Source organism: Phyllobates terribilis, unplaced genomic scaffold, assembly GCF_046119375.1.
Source record: "Phyllobates terribilis strain yellow unplaced genomic scaffold, ASM4611937v1 Scaffold_7__3_contigs__length_470593459, whole genome shotgun sequence".
NCBI classification, from domain to species: Eukaryota; Metazoa; Chordata; class Amphibia; order Anura; family Dendrobatidae; genus Phyllobates; species Phyllobates terribilis.
In genome coordinates, this window is record NW_027362767.1 from 29,941,671 (window position 1) to 29,961,452 (window position 19,782).

At 35.8% G+C, this 19,782-nt stretch overlaps 1 protein-coding gene across 5 annotated transcripts in view; it reads right to left on the bottom strand.

The window, feature by feature from the left end:
• CLMN (calmin) overlaps window positions 1-19,782 on the bottom strand; it is a 177,303-nt gene that overhangs the window by 90,991 nt on the left and 66,530 nt on the right. The window contains exon 1 of one of the 5 annotated variants that reach the window (XM_073638332.1): window positions 8,137-8,266. The exons of 2 other annotated variants lie outside the window; for them this stretch is intronic. In XM_073638332.1, the coding sequence (XP_073494433.1) occupies window positions 8,137-8,251 (115 nt within the window). In that variant the 5' untranslated portion in view covers window positions 8,252-8,266. Of the gene's footprint in view, window positions 1-7,994; window positions 8,267-19,782 lie in introns of those variants that run through there. 2 more of the 5 variants (XM_073638335.1, XM_073638333.1) reach the window with 2 other exon arrangements.

The following is a 19,782-nucleotide window of genomic DNA, read 5'->3' on the forward strand; positions in this document are numbered from 1 at the left end:
AGGTATATACTACTGTATACACGCACAGGTATATACTACTGTATACACACACACAGGTATATACTACTGTATACACACACAGGTATATACTACTGTATACACACACACAGGTATATACTACTGTATACACACACAGGTATATACTACTGTATACACACACACACAGGTATATACTACTGTATACACACACACAGGTATATACTACTGTATACACGCACAGGTATATACTACTGTATACACGCACAGGTATATACTACTGTATACACACACAGGTATATACTACTGTATACACACACACAGGTATATACTACTGTATACACACACACAGGTAAATACTACAGTATACACACACAGGTATATACTACTGTATACACACACACAGGTATATACTACAGTATACACACACACAGGTAAATACTACTGTATACACACACAGGTATATACTACAGTATACACACACACAGGTATATACTACAGTATACACACACACACAGGTATATACTACTGTATACACACACACAGGTATATACTACTGTATACACACACACAGGTATATACTACTGTATACACACACACAGGTATATACTACTGTATACACACACAGGTATATACTACTGTATACACACACAGGTATATACTACTGTATACACACACACAGATATATACTACTGTATACACGCACAGGTATATACTACTGTATACACGCACAGGTATATACTACAGTATACACACACAGGTATATACTACTGTATACACACACAGGTATATACTACTGTATACACACACACAGGTATATACTACTGTATACACACACAGGTATATACTACTGTATACACACACACAGGTAAATACTACAGTATACACACACACAGGTATATACTACTGTATACACACACACACAGGTATATACTACTGTATACACACACAGGTATATACTACTGTATACACACACAGGTATATACTACTGTATACACACACAGGTATATACTACTGTATACACACACACAGGTATATACTACAGTATACACACACACAGGTATATACTACAGTATACACACACACAGGTATATACTACTGTATACACACACACAGGTATATACTACTGTATACACACACAGGTATATACTACTGTATACACACACAGGTATATACTACTGTATACACACACACAGATATATACTACTGTATACACACACACAGATATATACTACTGTATACACGCACAGGTATATACTACTGTATACACGCACAGGTATATACTACTGTATACACACACACAGGTATATACTACTGTATACACGCACAGGTATATACTACTGTATACACACACAGGTATATACTACTGTATACACACACAGGTATATACTACTGTATACACGCACAGGTATATACTACTGTATACACGCACAGGTATATACTACTGTATACACACACACACAGGTATATACTACTGTATATACACACAGGTATATACTACTGTATACACACACACAGGTATATACTACTGTATACACACACACACAGGTATATACTACAGTATACACACACACATATATATACTACTGTATACACACACAGGTATATACTACTGTATACACGCACAGGTATATACTACTGTATACACACACAGGTATATACTACTGTATACACACACAGGTATATACTACTGTATACACGCACAGGTATATACTACTGTATACACAGACACAGGTATATACTACTGTATACACACACACACACAGGTATATACTACAGTATACACACACACATATATATACTACTGTATACACACACAGGTATATACTACTGTATACACACACAGGTATATACTACAGTATACACATACACACAGGTATATACTACTGTATACACACACACACAGGTATATACTACTGTATACACACACACACAGGTATATACTACTGTATACACACACACACGGGTATATACTACAGTATACACACACACACAGGTGTATACTACTGTATACACACACACACACAGGTATATACTACTGTATACACACACACACAGGTATATACTACTGTATACACACACACAGGTATATACTACAGTATACAGTCATATGAAAAAGTTTGGGCACCCCTATTAATCTTAAGCTTAATGTTTTTTAAAAATTGGTGTTTTTGCAACAGCTATTTCAGTTTGATCTATGTAATAACTGTTGGACACAGTAATGTTTCTGCCTTGAAATGAGGTTTATTGTACTAACAGAAAATGTGCAATCTGCATTCAAACAAAATTTGACCAGTGCATAAGTATGGGCACCCTTATCATTTTCTTGTTTTAAGTACTCCTACCTACTTTTTACTGACTTACTAAAGCACTTTTTTTGGTTTTGTAACCTCATTGAGCTTTGAACTTTATAGCCAGGTGTATGCAATCATGAGAAAAGCTACTTAAAGTGGCCACTTGCAAGTTGTTCTCCTGTTTGAATCTCCTCTGAAGAGTGGCATCATGGGCTCCTCAAAAGAACTGTCAAATGATCTGAAAACAAAGATTATTCAACATAGTTGTTCAGGGGAAGGATACAAAAAGCTGTCTCAGAGATTTAACCTGTCAGTTTCCACTGTGAGGAACATAGTAAGGAAATGGAAGAACATAGGGACAGTTCTTGTTAAGGCCAGAAGTGTCAGGACAAGAAAAACATCAGAAAGGCAGAGAAGAAGAATGGTGAGATCAGTCAAGGACAATCCTCAGACCACCTCCAGAGAGCTGCAGCATCAACTTGCTGCAGATGGTGTCACTGTGCATCGGTCAACTATACAACGCACTTTGCACAAGGAGAAGCTGTATGGGAGGGTGATGCGAAAGAAGCCGTTTCTGCAAGTACGCACAAACAGAGTCGGCTGAGGTATGCAAAAGCACATTTGAAGAAGCCTATTTCTTTTTGGAAGAAGGTCCTGTGGACTGATGAAACCAAGATTGAGTTGTTTGGTCATACAAAAAGGTGTTATGCATGGTGGCAAAAAAACACTGCATTCCAAGAAAAACACTTGCTACCCACAGTAAAATTTGGTGGAGGTTCCATCATGCTTTGGGGCTGTGTGGTCAATGCCGGCACTGGGAATCTTGTTAAAGTTGAGGGACGCATGGATTCCACTCAGTATCAGCAGATTCTTGACAATAATGTTCAAGAATCAGTGATAAAGTTGAAGTTACGCAGGGGATTGATCTTTCAGCAAGACAATGATCCAAAACACCGCTCCAAATCTACTCAGGCATTCATGCAGAGGAACAATTACAATGTTCTGGAATGGCCATCCCAGTCCCCAGACCTGAATATCATTGAACATCTGTGGGATCATTTGAAGAGGGCTGTCCATGCTCGGCGACCATCAAACTTAACTGAACTGGAATTGTTTTGTAAAGAGGAATGGTCAAAAATACCTTCATCCAGGATCCAGGAACTCATTAAAAGCTACAGGAAGCGACTAGAGGCAAAAGGAGGATCTACTAAATATTAATGTCACTTTTCTGGTGAGGTGCCCATACTTATGCATCGGTCAAATTTTGTTTGAATGCAGATTGCACATTTTCTGTTAGTACAATAAACCTCATTTCAAGGCAGAAACATTACTGTGTCCAACAGTTATTACATAGATCAAACTGAAATAGCTGCTGCAAAAACACCAATTTTTATAAAACAATAAGCTTAAGATTAATAGGGGTGCCCAAACTTTTTCATATGACTGTACACACACACACACACAGGTATATACTACTGTATACACATACACAGGTATATACTACTGTATACACACACAGGTATATACTACAGTATACACACACAGGTATATACTACTGTATACACGCACAGGTATATACTACAGTATACACACACACACACAGGTATATACTACAGTATACACACACAGGTATATACTACTGTATATACGCACAGGTATATACTACTGTATACACGCACAGGTATATACTACTGTATACACACACAGGTATATACTACTGTATACACACACAGGTATATACTACAGTATACACACACAGGTATATACTACAGTATACACGCACAGGTATATACTACAGTATACACACACAGGTATATACTACAGTATACACACACAGGTATATACTACTGTATATACGCACAGGTATATACTACTGTATACACGCACAGGTATATACTACTGTATACACATACACAGGTATATACTACTGTATACACACACAGGTATATACTACTGTATACACACACAGGTATATACTACAGTATACACACACACACAGGTATATACTACAGTATACACACACAGGTATATACTACAGTATACACACACAGGTATATACTACTTTATACACACACAGGTATATACTACAGTATACACACACAGGTATATACTACTTTATACACACACAGGTATATACTACAGTATACACACACAGGTATATACTACAGTATACACACACAGGTATATACTACTGTATACACACACAGGTATATACTACTGTATACACACACACAGGTATATACTACTGTATACACACACACAGGTATATACTACTGTATACACACACACAGGTATATACTACAGTATACACACACAGGTATATACTACTTTATACACACACAGGTATATACTACAGTATACACACAGGTATATACTACTGTATACACACACAGGTATATACTACAGTATACACACACAGGTATATACTACTTTATACACACACAGGTATATACTACAGTATACACACACAGGTATATACTACTGTATACACACACAGGTATATACTACTGTATACACACACAGGTATGTACTACATGTAACACTGCTGTATACATAGCATCTATGCTGGGACATATACACCATGTGAAGGAAACAGCATGCTTGAATGAAAATAGGATACTGGTATCAAAAATGCAATTCTCAGGAGCAGGGTCCTACATGACTATGGGGATTACACTGGAATATCCCAGACAGATGGGATTACAGAAAATAATCTCCCATAATTCCTACCATCAGGTGTAATGGAATACCGTCACCGATTAGCTCTGCCGGGCTGATGGCGGAGGTGTACGGGCTCAGGAATACTGACGGCTCGGCCGGGCTGATAGCCGCGGTGTACGGGCTCAGGAATACTGACGGCTGCGGTGTACGGGCTCAGGAATACTGACGGCTGCGGTGTACGGGCTCAGGAATACTGACGGCTCTGCCGGGCTGATAGCCGCGGTGTACGGGCTCAGGAATACTGACGGCTCTGCCGGGCTGATAGCCGCGGTGTACGGGCTCAGGAATACTGACGGCTCGGCCGGGCTGATAGCCGCGGTGTACGGGCTCGGGAATACTGACGGCTCGGCCGGGCTGATAGCCGCGGTGTACGGGCTCAGGAATACTGACGGCTGCGGTGTACGGGCTCAGGAATACTGACGGCTGCGGTGTACGGGCTCAGGAATACTGACGGCTCGGCCGGGCTGATAGCCGCGGTGTACGGGCTCAGGAATACTGACGGCTCTGCCGGGCTGATAGCCGCGGTTTACGGGCTCAGGAATACTGACGGCTCGGCCGGGCTGATAGCCGCGGTGTACGGGCTCGGGAATACTGACGGCTCGGCCGGGCTGATAGCCGCGGTGTACGGGCTCAGGAATACTGACGGCCGCGGTGTACGGGCTCAGGAATACTGACGGCTCGGCCGGGCTGATAGCCGCGGTGTACGGGCTCAGGAATACTGACGGCCGCGGTGTACGGGCTCAGGAATACTGACGGCTCGGCCGGGCTGAGAGCCGCGGTGTACGGGCTCAGGAATACTGACGGCTCTGCCGGGCTGATGGCCGCGGTGTACGGGCTCAGGAATACTGACCGCCGCGGTGTACGGGCTCAGGAATACTGACGGCTCTGCCGGGCTGATGACCGTGGTGTACGGGCTCAGGAATACTGACGGCTCTGCTGGGCTGATGGCCGCGGTGTACGGGCTCAGGAATACTGATGGCTCGGCCGGGCTGATGGCCGCGGTGTACGGGCTCAGGAATACTGACGGCTCTGCCGGGCTGATGGCCGCTCACCCTCCCACTGTCAGCACAAAATAACTGCATCAACCAATCCAGCGCCCTGTAGGGGCATTGCCCTAATAAAATCATTACTTTAGTGTCCACATCCATTTCCACATTTGCCAGAAATCGATCTATATTGGAATATGCTAATGAGTTGCTTGGTGCATCCTGGGTGTGGCCGAGCAGATCGCTGTGCCTTCCCACCTATTTGTTTTCCATCCACCCCTTTCAAGCTCCTATAAAGCCAGAGCTGTCAATCAATGAAGTGGAAGGAGGAGATAAAAACAAAACAAGTAAGTGGGAAGGTGCTCAGCCACACCCAGAATGCACAAAGCAGCTTATTAGCATATTCGAATCAAAAAACAATTTGTGGCAAATGACAAAATATCAAAGCAATGAGTAAGAGAGCGACCAGCAGTAAAGGGGTTGTTTTGCTCTGTCTTCAGGGGCGCTCCGCTCCTCAGCCTAGGGGCTTCCCGCTTGCCGAGGGCGGTGCGGTGCAGATGACTGACAGTTTGGACCAGCGGCATGGATACAGCGCTCCTTGCCAAACAGATCGGTTACCTCTGTCAGACTGCAGCGGTGGTCGCTAACAGAGGTAACAAGCCGTAAACTATAAAATGAAAAAGGTAAATTACAAAGTTGCTTCCTTTTGCAATTTTACACATTTAAGATGAGAGGACCCCTTTAATATTGGGGAATCTTTGCCCCCTCCGCCTGTACTTAGTCTGCTCACCGTCCCATTAATACGGCGCGCCATTCACCAGGGATTCCGGGCCGTTCCCTCTCCCAGGATTTCTCAGGACTATTCCCTATTTTGGCCGTTTATAGGCGGCTCGTTTCTTAAGATTCCGGAATGCTTATTCCCGCTGGCGGATTACAGGCAGCTCCTTCTCATTAATATTCGGTGAGATCCTGGTAATCTGCAGGTTTAGTAATCGTTCATTTCCATAAAAATTCTTCTGACTTCACTTCATGCTGGAATTCAACAAGCTGACGATGGATGAAACTATGTAACTCAGTAGTCCGCGACCTACATTACTCGCTACCCGTCACCTCTATTACGTCACAATCTACTGAGAAGGATTTGGCGGTGCGATTGTTATATAAGCAGTTTTCTTATACCCCCTGAATATCATCTCCAAATTATCCCTAATGGGTCATTCCGCCATTATTACTTCTAGTATGTCCATAGAACTGGTGGTGACCCCAATAACGATAATGGGGGTGACCTAGGGTGATCGGAGGAGAGACATGGGCGCTCTACATAAAGCCGATCCCATGGATGCACCAGTTAATGACCCCTTAAAGGGAATCTGCCAGCAGACGTGCCACCTAATCTGAGCTGCTGATTCCGATGACGAGTCACTTACTGGCCTGCTTGCTGCAGTTTTGATACAATCATTGTTTTATCAGAAGGAGATGATCACCAGTCCCAGCTGTACATATATATGAAATATACTCGCTGTCTCTATATATTCACATAGGACATGATATGCAGGTATGAAAATCCCCACCACATCCACAATAAATGTAACAATCTGTTCATCCTATACACATGGGGCTGTATATGTAGAGGCCAGGCTTTAACTATTACACCTGTCCTTACTACAAATCCTATGATGCTTTGCATTTACAATTACATGTGTCAGAACTACAACTCCCATGGTGCTCTGCAATGCATGCATCCCTTCTTACACGTCCTTACTACAACTCTCATGATGCTTAGACAAGCCATGCATCTACTATTTCATATGTCCTTACTACAACCCCCATGGGGCTGATGGAGGCAGCTCCTTCCATAGATTCTACAACTACAAGATGCTCAGCCAAGGACTTAATGACTGAACTACAACTCCCATCCTAATTCACCTATTCGTCTGTGTCCCAACTACAACTCCTACGAAGTCAATACAACATACAACAAGACAAGCATTACCTTGTGATAAAGTTATCTATATACCTGTACTACAACCCCTATGGTGCTCAGGCAAGGCTAGGACATAGTAAGGCGGATTGTTCCTACCCCAGCGAGCTCTCCCGCGCTCCATAGCCAGACAGCCGGCAGATGAGAGTGGTAGTGTCGCTGCGCACAGGTAATGTACCTGGAATGAAGGTGTTGTCTGCCAGGTGAATAGCTAATATTAATATCCACCTGCTGTGACCCTGCCCAGAGCTGTGTGTAATCAGGGCACCCACACCCAGTGATACACCGGCCATGTGCAGCGCCACCGGCCCCGCTGCTTATAGATCAGGGTTAATGAGCGGCGACACAATTACTACTGCACATTAATAAAGTGGAGCAGCTCCCAGGATCCCCCGCTCTATAAATGGCGCAGAACTCCTCTCTTATGTAAGAGTAATTAGTGCAATGGGGACAAACTGAGTGTAGCTGTCACATTGCTAGAGGAAAAAGGAGGCTGCCGGCCAAATAACAAGGAACAGACAAACAGGCTATTAAGGGGCCAAGGGGTTAAAACACAATGCAGAAGTCATTCCTGAGTAACAAAGTGTGGACGACATAACACAGGCTTCACTCAGAATAAAGGCACTAATCTATATCACTACTATAATACTGCCCCCTATGTACAATAATATAACTACTAAAATACTGCCCCCTATGTACAAGAATATAACTACTATAATACTGCCCCTATGTACAAGAATATAACTACTATAATACTGCCCCTATGTACAAGAATATAACTACTATAATACTGCTTCTATGTACAAGAATATAACTACTATAATACTGCTTCTATGTACAAGAATATAACTACTATAATACTGCCCCTATGTACAAGAATATAACTACTATAATACTGCTCCTATGTACAAGAATATAGCTACTATAATACTGCCCCCTATGTACAAGAATATAACTACTATAATACTGCCCCTATGTACAAGAATATAACTACTATAATACTGCTCCTATGTCCAAGAATATAACTACTATAATACTGCTCCTATGTACAAGAATATAACTACTATAATACTGCTGCTATGTACAAGAATATTACTACTATAATACTGCCCCTAAGTACAAGAATATAGCTACTATAATACTGCCCCTATGTACAATAATATAACTACTATAATACTACTCCCTATGTACAAGAATATAACTACTATAATACTGCTCCTATATACAAGAATATAACAACTATAATACTGCTCCTATGTACAAGAATATAACTACTATAATACTGCCCCTAAGTACAAGAATATAGCTATATAATACTGCCCCTATGTACAAGAATATAACTACTATAATACTGCCTGCTATGTACAAGAATATAACTACTATAATACTACTCCCTATGTACAAGAATATAACTACTATAATACTGCTCCTATATACAAGAATATAACAACTATAATACTGCTCCTATGTACAAGAATATAACTACTATAATACTGCCCCCTATGTACAAGAATATAACTACTAAAATACTGCTCCTATGTACAAGAATATAACTACTATAATACTGCTACTATATACAAGAATATAACAACTATAATACTGCTCCTATGTACAAGAATATAACTACTATAATACTGCCCCTATGTACAAGAATATAACTACTATAATACTGCCCCTATGTACAAGAATATATCTACTATAATACTGCTCCTATGTACAAGAATATAACTACTATAATACTGCTCCTATGTACAAGAATATAACTACTATAATACTGCCCCTATGTACAAGAATATATCTACTATAATACTGCTCCTATATACAAGAATATAACAACTATAATACTGCTCCTATGTACAAGAATATAACTACTATAATACTGCTCCTATGTACAAGAATATAACTACTATAATACTGCTCCTATGTACAAGAATATATCTACTATAATACTGCTCCTATATACAAGAATATAACAACTATAATACTGCTCCTATGTACAAGAATATAACTACTATAATACTGCTCCTATGTACAAGAATATATCTACTATAATACTGCTCCTATGTACAAGAATATAACTACTATAATACTGCTCCTATGTACAAGAATATAACTACTATAATACTGCTCCTATGTACAAGAATATAACTACTATAATACTGCTCCTATGTACAAGAATATAACTACTATAATACTGCTCCTATGTACAAGAATATATCTACTATAATACTGCTCCCTATGTACAAGAATATAACTACTATAATACTGCTCCTATGTACAAGAATATAACTACTATAATACTGCTCCTATGTACAAGAATATAACTACTATAATACTGCCCCTATGTACAAGAATATAACTACTATAATACTGCTCCTATATACAAGAATATAACAACTATAATACTGCTCCTATGTACAAGAATATAACTACTATAATACTGCTCCTATGTACAAGAATATAACTACTATAATACTGCTCCTATGTACAAGAATATAACTACTATAATACTGCCCCTATGTACAAGAATATAACTACTATAATACTGCTCCTATATACAATAATATAACTACTATAATACTGCTCCTATGTACAAGAATATAACTACTATAATACTGCTCCTATGTACAAGAACATAACTACTATAATACTGCCCCTATGTACAAAAATATAACTAATATAATACTGCCCCTATGTACAATAATATTACTACTATAATACTGTTCCTATGTACAATAATATAACTACTATAATACTGCCCCCTATGTACAAGAATATAACTACTATAATACTGTTCCTATGTACAAGAATATAACTACTATAATACTGCCCCTATGTACAAGAATATAACTACTATAATACTGCTCCCTATGTACAAGAATATAACTACTATAATACAGTCCCTATGTACAAGAATATAACTACTATAATACTGCCCCTATGTACAAGAATATAACTACTATAATACTGCCCCTATGTACAAGAATATAACTACTATAATACTGCTCCTATGTACAAGAATATAACTACTATAATACTGTCCCTATGTACAAGAATATAACTACTATAATACTGCCCCTATGTACAAGAATATAACTACAATAATACTGCCCCTATGTACAAGAATATAACTACTATAATACTGCCCCTATGTACAAGAATATAACTACTATAATACTGCCCCTATGTACAAGAATATAACTACTATAATACTGCTCCTATGTACAAGAATATAACTACTATAATACTGCCCCTATGTACAAGAATATAACTACTATAATACTGCCCCTATGTACAAGAATATAACTACTATAATACTGCCCCTATGTACAAGAATATAACTACTATAATACTGCCCCTATGTACAAGAATATAACTACTATAATACTGCCCCCTATGTACAAGAATATAACTACTATAATACTGCTCCTATGTACAAGAATATAACTACTATAATACTGCCCCCTATGTACATGAATATAACTACTATAATACTGCTCCTATGTACAAGAATATAACTACTATAATGCTGCCCCACATGTACAAGAATATAACTACTATAATACTGCCCCTATGTACAAGAATATAACTACTATAATACTGCCCCTATGTACAAGAATATAACTACTATAATACTGCTACTATGTACAAGAATATAACTACTATAATACTGCGCTCAATGTACAAGAATATAACTACTATAATACTGCTCCTATGTAAAAGAATATAACTACTATAATAATGCCCCTATATACAAGAATATAACTACTATAATACTGCTCCTATGTACAAGAATATAACTACTATAATACTGCCCCTATGTAAAATAATATAACTACTATAATAATGCCCCTATGTACAAGAATATAACTACTATAATACTGCTCCTATGTACAAGAATATAACTACTATAATAATGCCCCCTATGTACAAGAATATAACTACTATAATACTGCTCCCTATATACCAGAATATAACTACTATAATACTGCCCCTATGTACAGGAATATAACTACTATAATACTGCCCCTATGTACAAGAATATAACTACTATAATACTGCCCCCTATGTACAAGAATATAACTACTATAATACTGCTCCCTATGTACAAGAATATAACTACTATAATACTGCTCCTATGTACAAGAATATAACTACTATAATACTGCCCCCTATATACAAGAATATAACTACTATAATACTGTCTCCTATGTACAAGAATATAACTACTATAATACTGCCCCCTATATACAAGAATATAACTACTATAATACTGCTCCCTATGTACAAGAATATAACTACTATAATACTGCCCCTATGTACAAGAATATAACTACTATAATACTGCTCCTATGTACAAGAATATAACTACTATAATACTGCCCCCTATGTACAAGAATATAACTACTATAATACTGCCCCCTATGTACAAGAATATAACTACTATAATACTGCTCCCTATGTACAAGAATATAACTTCTATAATACTGCCCCTATGTACAAGAATATAACTACTATAATACTGCCCCTAAGTACAAGAATATAACTACTATAATACTGCCCCTATGTACAAGAATATAACTATAATACTGCTCCTATGTACAAGAATATAACTACTATAATACTGCTCCTATGTACAAGAATATAACTACTATAATACTGCCCCTATGTACAAGAATATAACTACTATAATACTGCTCCTATGTACAAGAATATAACTACTATAATACTGCCCCCTGTGTACAAGAATATAACTACTATAATACTGCTCCGATGTACAAGAATATATCTACTATAATACTGCCCCTATGTACAAGAATATAACTACTATAATACTGCTCCTATGTACAAGAATATAACTACTATAATACTGCCCCCTATGTACAAGAATATAACTACTATATAACTGCCCCCTATGTACAAGAATATAACTACTATAATACTGCCCCTATGTACAAGAATATAACTACTATAATTCTGCTCCTATGTACAAGAATATAACTACTATAATACTGCTCCTATGTACAAGAATATATCTACTATAATACTGCCCCATGTACAAGAATATAACTACTATAATACTGCCCCTATGTACAAGAATATAACTACTATAATACTGCCCCTATGTACAAGAATATAACTACTATAATACTGCCCCCTATGTACAAGAATATAACTACTATAATACTGCCTCTATGTACAAGAATATAACTACTATAATACTGCTCCTATGTACAAGAATATAACTACTATAATACTGCCCCTAAGTACAAGAATATAACTACTATCATACTGCCCCCTATGTACAAGAATATAACTACTATAATACTGCCTCTATGTACAAGAATATAACTACTATAATACTGCTCCTATGTACAAGAATATAACTACTATAATACTGCCCCTAAGTACAAGAATATAACTACTATAATACTGCCCCCTATGTACAAGAATATAACTACTATAATACTGCCTCTATGTACAAGAATATAACTACTATAATACTGCTCCTATGTACAAGAGTATAACTACTATAATACTGCTCCTATGTACAAGAATATAACTACTATCATACTGCCCCCTATGTACAAGAATATAACTACTATAATACTGCCACTATGTACAAGAATATAACTACTATAATACTGCTCCTATGTACAAGAATATAACTACTATAATACTGCCCCTAAGTACAAGAATATAACTACTATCATACTGCCCCCTATGTACAAGAATATAACTACTATAATACTGCCTCTATGTACAAGAATATAACTACTATAATACTGCTCCTATGTACAAGAGTATAACTACTATAATACTGCTCCTATGTACAAGAATATAACTACTATCATACTGCCCCCTATGTACAAGAATATAACTACTATAATACTGCCACTATGTACAAGAATATAACTACTATAATACTGCTCCTATGTACAAGAATATAACTACTATAATACTACCCCTATGTACAAGAATATAACTACTATCATACTGCCCCCTATGTACAAGAATATAACTACTATAATACTGCCTCTATGTACAAGAATATAACTACTATAATACTGCTCCTATGTACAAGAGTATAACTACTATAATACTGCTCCTATGTACAAGAATATAACTACTATCATACTGCCCCCTATGTACAAGAATATAACTACTATAATACTGCCACTATGTACAAGAATATAACTACTATAATACTGCTCCTATGTACAAGAATATAACTACTATAATACTGCCCCTAAGTACAAGAATATAAGTACTATAATACTGCCCCTATGTACAAGAATATAACTACCATAATACTGCTCCTATGTACAAGAATATAACTACTATAATACTGCCCCCTATGTACAAGAATATAACTACTATAATACTGCTCCCTATGTACAAGAATATAACTACTATAATACTGCCCCCTATATACAAGAATATAACTACTATAATACTGCTCCCTATGTACAAGAATATAACTACTATAATACTGCTCCTATGTACAAGAATATAACTACTATAATACTGCCCCTATGTACAAGAATATAACTACTATAATACTGCCCCCTATATACAAGAATATAACTACTATAATACTGCCCCTATGTACAAGAATATAACTACTATAATACTGCCCCTATGTACAAGAATATAACTACTATAATACTGCTCCTATGTACAAGAATATAACTACTATAATACTGCCCCCTATATACAAGAATATAACTACTATAATACTGCCCCTATGTACAAGAATATAACTACTATAATACTGCCCCTATGTACAAGAATATAACTACTATAATACTGCTACTATGTACAAGAATATAACTACTATAATACTGCGCTCAATGTACAAGAATATAACTACTATAATACTGCTCCTATGTAAAAGAATATAACTACTATAATAATGCCCCTATATACAAGAATATAACTACTATAATACTGCTCCTATGTACAAGAATATAACTACTATAATACTGCCCCTATGTAAAATAATATAACTACTATAATAATGCCCCTATGTACAAGAATATAACTACTATAATACTGCTCCTATGTACAAGAATATAACTACTATAATAATGCCCCCTATGTACAAGAATATAACTACTATAATACTGCTCCCTATATACCAGAATATAACTACTATAATACTGCCCCTATGTACAGGAATATAACTACTATAATACTGCCCCTATGTACAAGAATATAACTACTATAATACTGCCCCCTATGTACAAGAATATAACTACTATAATACTGCTCCCTATGTACAAGAATATAACTACTATAATACTGCTCCTATGTACAAGAATATAACTACTATAATACTGCCCCCTATATACAAGAATATAACTACTATAATACTGTCTCCTATGTACAAGAATATAACTACTATAATACTGCCCCCTATATACAAGAATATAACTACTATAATACTGCTCCCTATGTACAAGAATATAACTACTATAATACTGCCCCTATGTACAAGAATATAACTACTATAATACTGCTCCTATGTACAAGAATATAACTACTATAATACTGCCCCCTATGTACAAGAATATAACTACTATAATACTGCCCCCTATGTACAAGAATATAACTACTATAATACTGCTCCCTATGTACAAGAATATAACTTCTATAATACTGCCCCTATGTACAAGAATATAACTACTATAATACTGCCCCTAAGTACAAGAATATAACTACTATAATACTGCCCCTATGTACAAGAATATAACTATAATACTGCTCCTATGTACAAGAATATAACTACTATAATACTGCTCCTATGTACAAGAATATAACTACTATAATACTGCCCCTATGTACAAGAATATAACTACTATAATACTGCTCCTATGTACAAGAATATAACTACTATAATACTGCCCCCTGTGTACAAGAATATAACTACTATAATACTGCTCCGATGTACAAGAATATATCTACTATAATACTGCCCCTATGTACAAGAATATAACTACTATAATACTGCTCCTATGTACAAGAATATAACTACTATAATACTGCCCCCTATGTACAAGAATATAACTACTATATAACTGCCCCCTATGTACAAGAATATAACTACTATAATACTGCCCCTATGTACAAGAATATAACTACTATAATTCTGCTCCTATGTACAAGAATATAACTACTATAATACTGCTCCTATGTACAAGAATATATCTACTATAATACTGCCCCATGTACAAGAATATAACTACTATAATACTGCCCCTATGTACAAGAATATAACTACTATAATACTGCCCCTATGTACAAGAATATAACTACTATAATACTGCCCCCTATGTACAAGAATATAACTACTATAATACTGCCTCTATGTACAAGAATATAACTACTATAATACTGCTCCTATGTACAAGAATATAACTACTATAATACTGCCCCTAAGTACAAGAATATAACTACTATCATACTGCCCCCTATGTACAAGAATATAACTACTATAATACTGCCTCTATGTACAAGAATATAACTACTATAATACTGCTCCTATGTACAAGAATATAACTACTATAATACTGCTCCTATATACAAGAATATAACAACTATAATACTGCTCCTATGTACAAGAATATAACTACTATAATACTGCTCCTATGTACAAGAATATAACTACTATAATACTGCTCCTATGTACAAGAATATAACTACTATAATACTGCCCCTATGTACAAGAATATAACTACTATAATACTGCTCCTATATACAATAATATAACTACTATAATACTGCTCCTATGTACAAGAATATAACTACTATAATACTGCTCCTATGTACAAGAACATAACTACTATAATACTGCCCCTATGTACAAAAATATAACTAATATAATACTGCCCCTATGTACAATAATATTACTACTATAATACTGTTCCTATGTACAATAATATAACTACTATAATACTGCCCCCTATGTACAAGAATATAACTACTATAATACTGTTCCTATGTACAAGAATATAACTACTATAATACTGCCCCTATGTACAAGAATATAACTACTATAATACTGCTCCCTATGTACAAGAATATAACTACTATAATACAGTCCCTATGTACAAGAATATAACTACTATAATACTGCCCCTATGTACAAGAATATAACTACTATAATACTGCCCCTATGTACAAGAATATAACTACTATAATACTGCTCCTATGTACAAGAATATAACTACTATAATACTGTCCCTATGTACAAGAATATAACTACTATAATACTGCCCCTATGTACAAGAATATAACTACTATAATACTGCCCCTATGTACAAGAATATAACTACTATAATACTGCCCCTATGTACAAGAATATAACTACTATAATACTGCCCCTATGTACAAGAATATAACTACTATAATACTGCTCCTATGTACAAGAATATAACTACTATAATACTGCCCCTATGTACAAGAATATAACTACTATAATACTGCCCCTATGTACAAGAATATAACTACTATAATACTGCCCCTATGTACAAGAATATAACTACTATAATACTGCCCCTATGTACAAGAATATAACTACTATAATACTGCCCCCTATGTACAAGAATATAACTACTATAATACTGCTCCTATGTACAAGAATATAACTACTATAATACTGCCCCCTATGTACATGAATATAACTACTATAATACTGCTCCTATGTACAAGAATATAACTACTATAATGCTGCCCCACATGTACAAGAATATAACTACTATAATACTGCCCCTATGTACAAGAATATAACTACTATAATACTGCCCCTATGTACAAGAATATAACTACTATAATACTGCTACTATGTACAAGAATATAACTACTATAATACTGCGCTCAATGTACAAGAATATAACTACTATAATACTGCTCCTATGTAAAAGAATATAACTACTATAATAATGCCCCTATATACAAGAATATAACTACTATAATACTGCTCCTATGTACAAGAATATAACTACTATAATACTGCCCCTATGTAAAATAATATAACTACTATAATAATGCCCCTATGTACAAGAATATAACTACTATAATACTGCTCCTATGTACAAGAATATAACTACTATAATAATGCCCCCTATGTACAAGAATATAACTACTATAATACTGCTCCCTATATACCAGAATATAACTACTATAATACTGCCCCTATGTACAGGAATATAACTACTATAATACTGCCCCTATGTACAAGAATATAACTACTATAATACTGCCCCCTATGTACAAGAATATAACTACTATAATACTGCTCCCTATGTACAAGAATATAACTACTATAATACTGCTCCTATGTACAAGAATATAACTACTATAATACTGCCCCCTATATACAAGAATATAACTACTATAATACTGTCTCCTATGTACAAGAATATAACTACTATAATACTGCCCCCTATATACAAGAATATAACTACTATAATACTGCTCCCTATGTACAAGAATATAACTACTATAATACTGCCCCTATGTACAAGAATATAACTACTATAATACTGCTCCTATGTACAAGAATATAACTACTATAATACTGCCCCCTATGTACAAGAATATAACTACTATAATACTGCCCCCTATGTACAAGAATATAACTACTATAATACTGCTCACTATGTACAAGAATATAACTTCTATAATACTGCCCCTATGTACAAGAATATAACTACTATAATACTGCCCCTAAGTACAAGAATATAACTACTATAATACTGCCCCTATGTACAAGAATATAACTATAATACTGCTCCTATGTACAAGAATATAACTACTATAATACTGCTCCTATGTACAAGAATATAACTACTATAATACTGCCCCTATGTACAAGAATATAACTACTATAATACTGCTCCTATGTACAAGAATATAACTACTATAATACTGCCCCCTGTGTACAAGAATATAACTACTATAATACTGCTCCGATGTACAAGAATATATCTACTATAATACTGCCCCTATGTACAAGAATATAACTACTATAATACTGCTCCTATGTACAAGAATATAACTACTATAATACTGCCCCCTATGTACAAGAATATAACTACTATATAACTGCCCCCTATGTACAAGAATATAACTACTATAATACTGCCCCTATGTACAAGAATATAACTACTATAATTCTGCTCCTATGTACAAGAATATAACTACTATAATACTGCTCCTATGTACAAGAATATATCTACTATAATACTGCCCCATGTACAAGAATATAACTACTATAATACTGCCCCTATGTACAAGAATATAACTACTATAATACTGCCCCTATGTACAAGAATATAACTACTATAATACTGCCCCCTATGTACAAGAATATAACTACTATAATACTGCCTCTATGTACAAGAATATAACTACTATAATACTGCTCCTATGTACAAGAATATAACTACTATAATACTGCCCCTAAGTACAAGAATATAACTACTATCATACTGCCCCCTATGTACAAGAATATAACTACTATAATACTGCCTCTATGTACAAGAATATAACTACTATAATACTGCTCCTATGTACAAGAATATAACTACTATAATACTGCCCCTAAGTACAAGAATATAACTACTATAATACTGCCCCCTATGTACAAGAATATAACTACTATAATACTGCCTCTATGTACAAGAATATAACTACTATAATACTGCTCCTATGTACAAGAGTATAACTACTATAATACTGCTCCTATGTACAAGAATATAACTACTATCATACTGCCCCCTATGTACAAGAATATAACTACTATAATACTGCCACTATG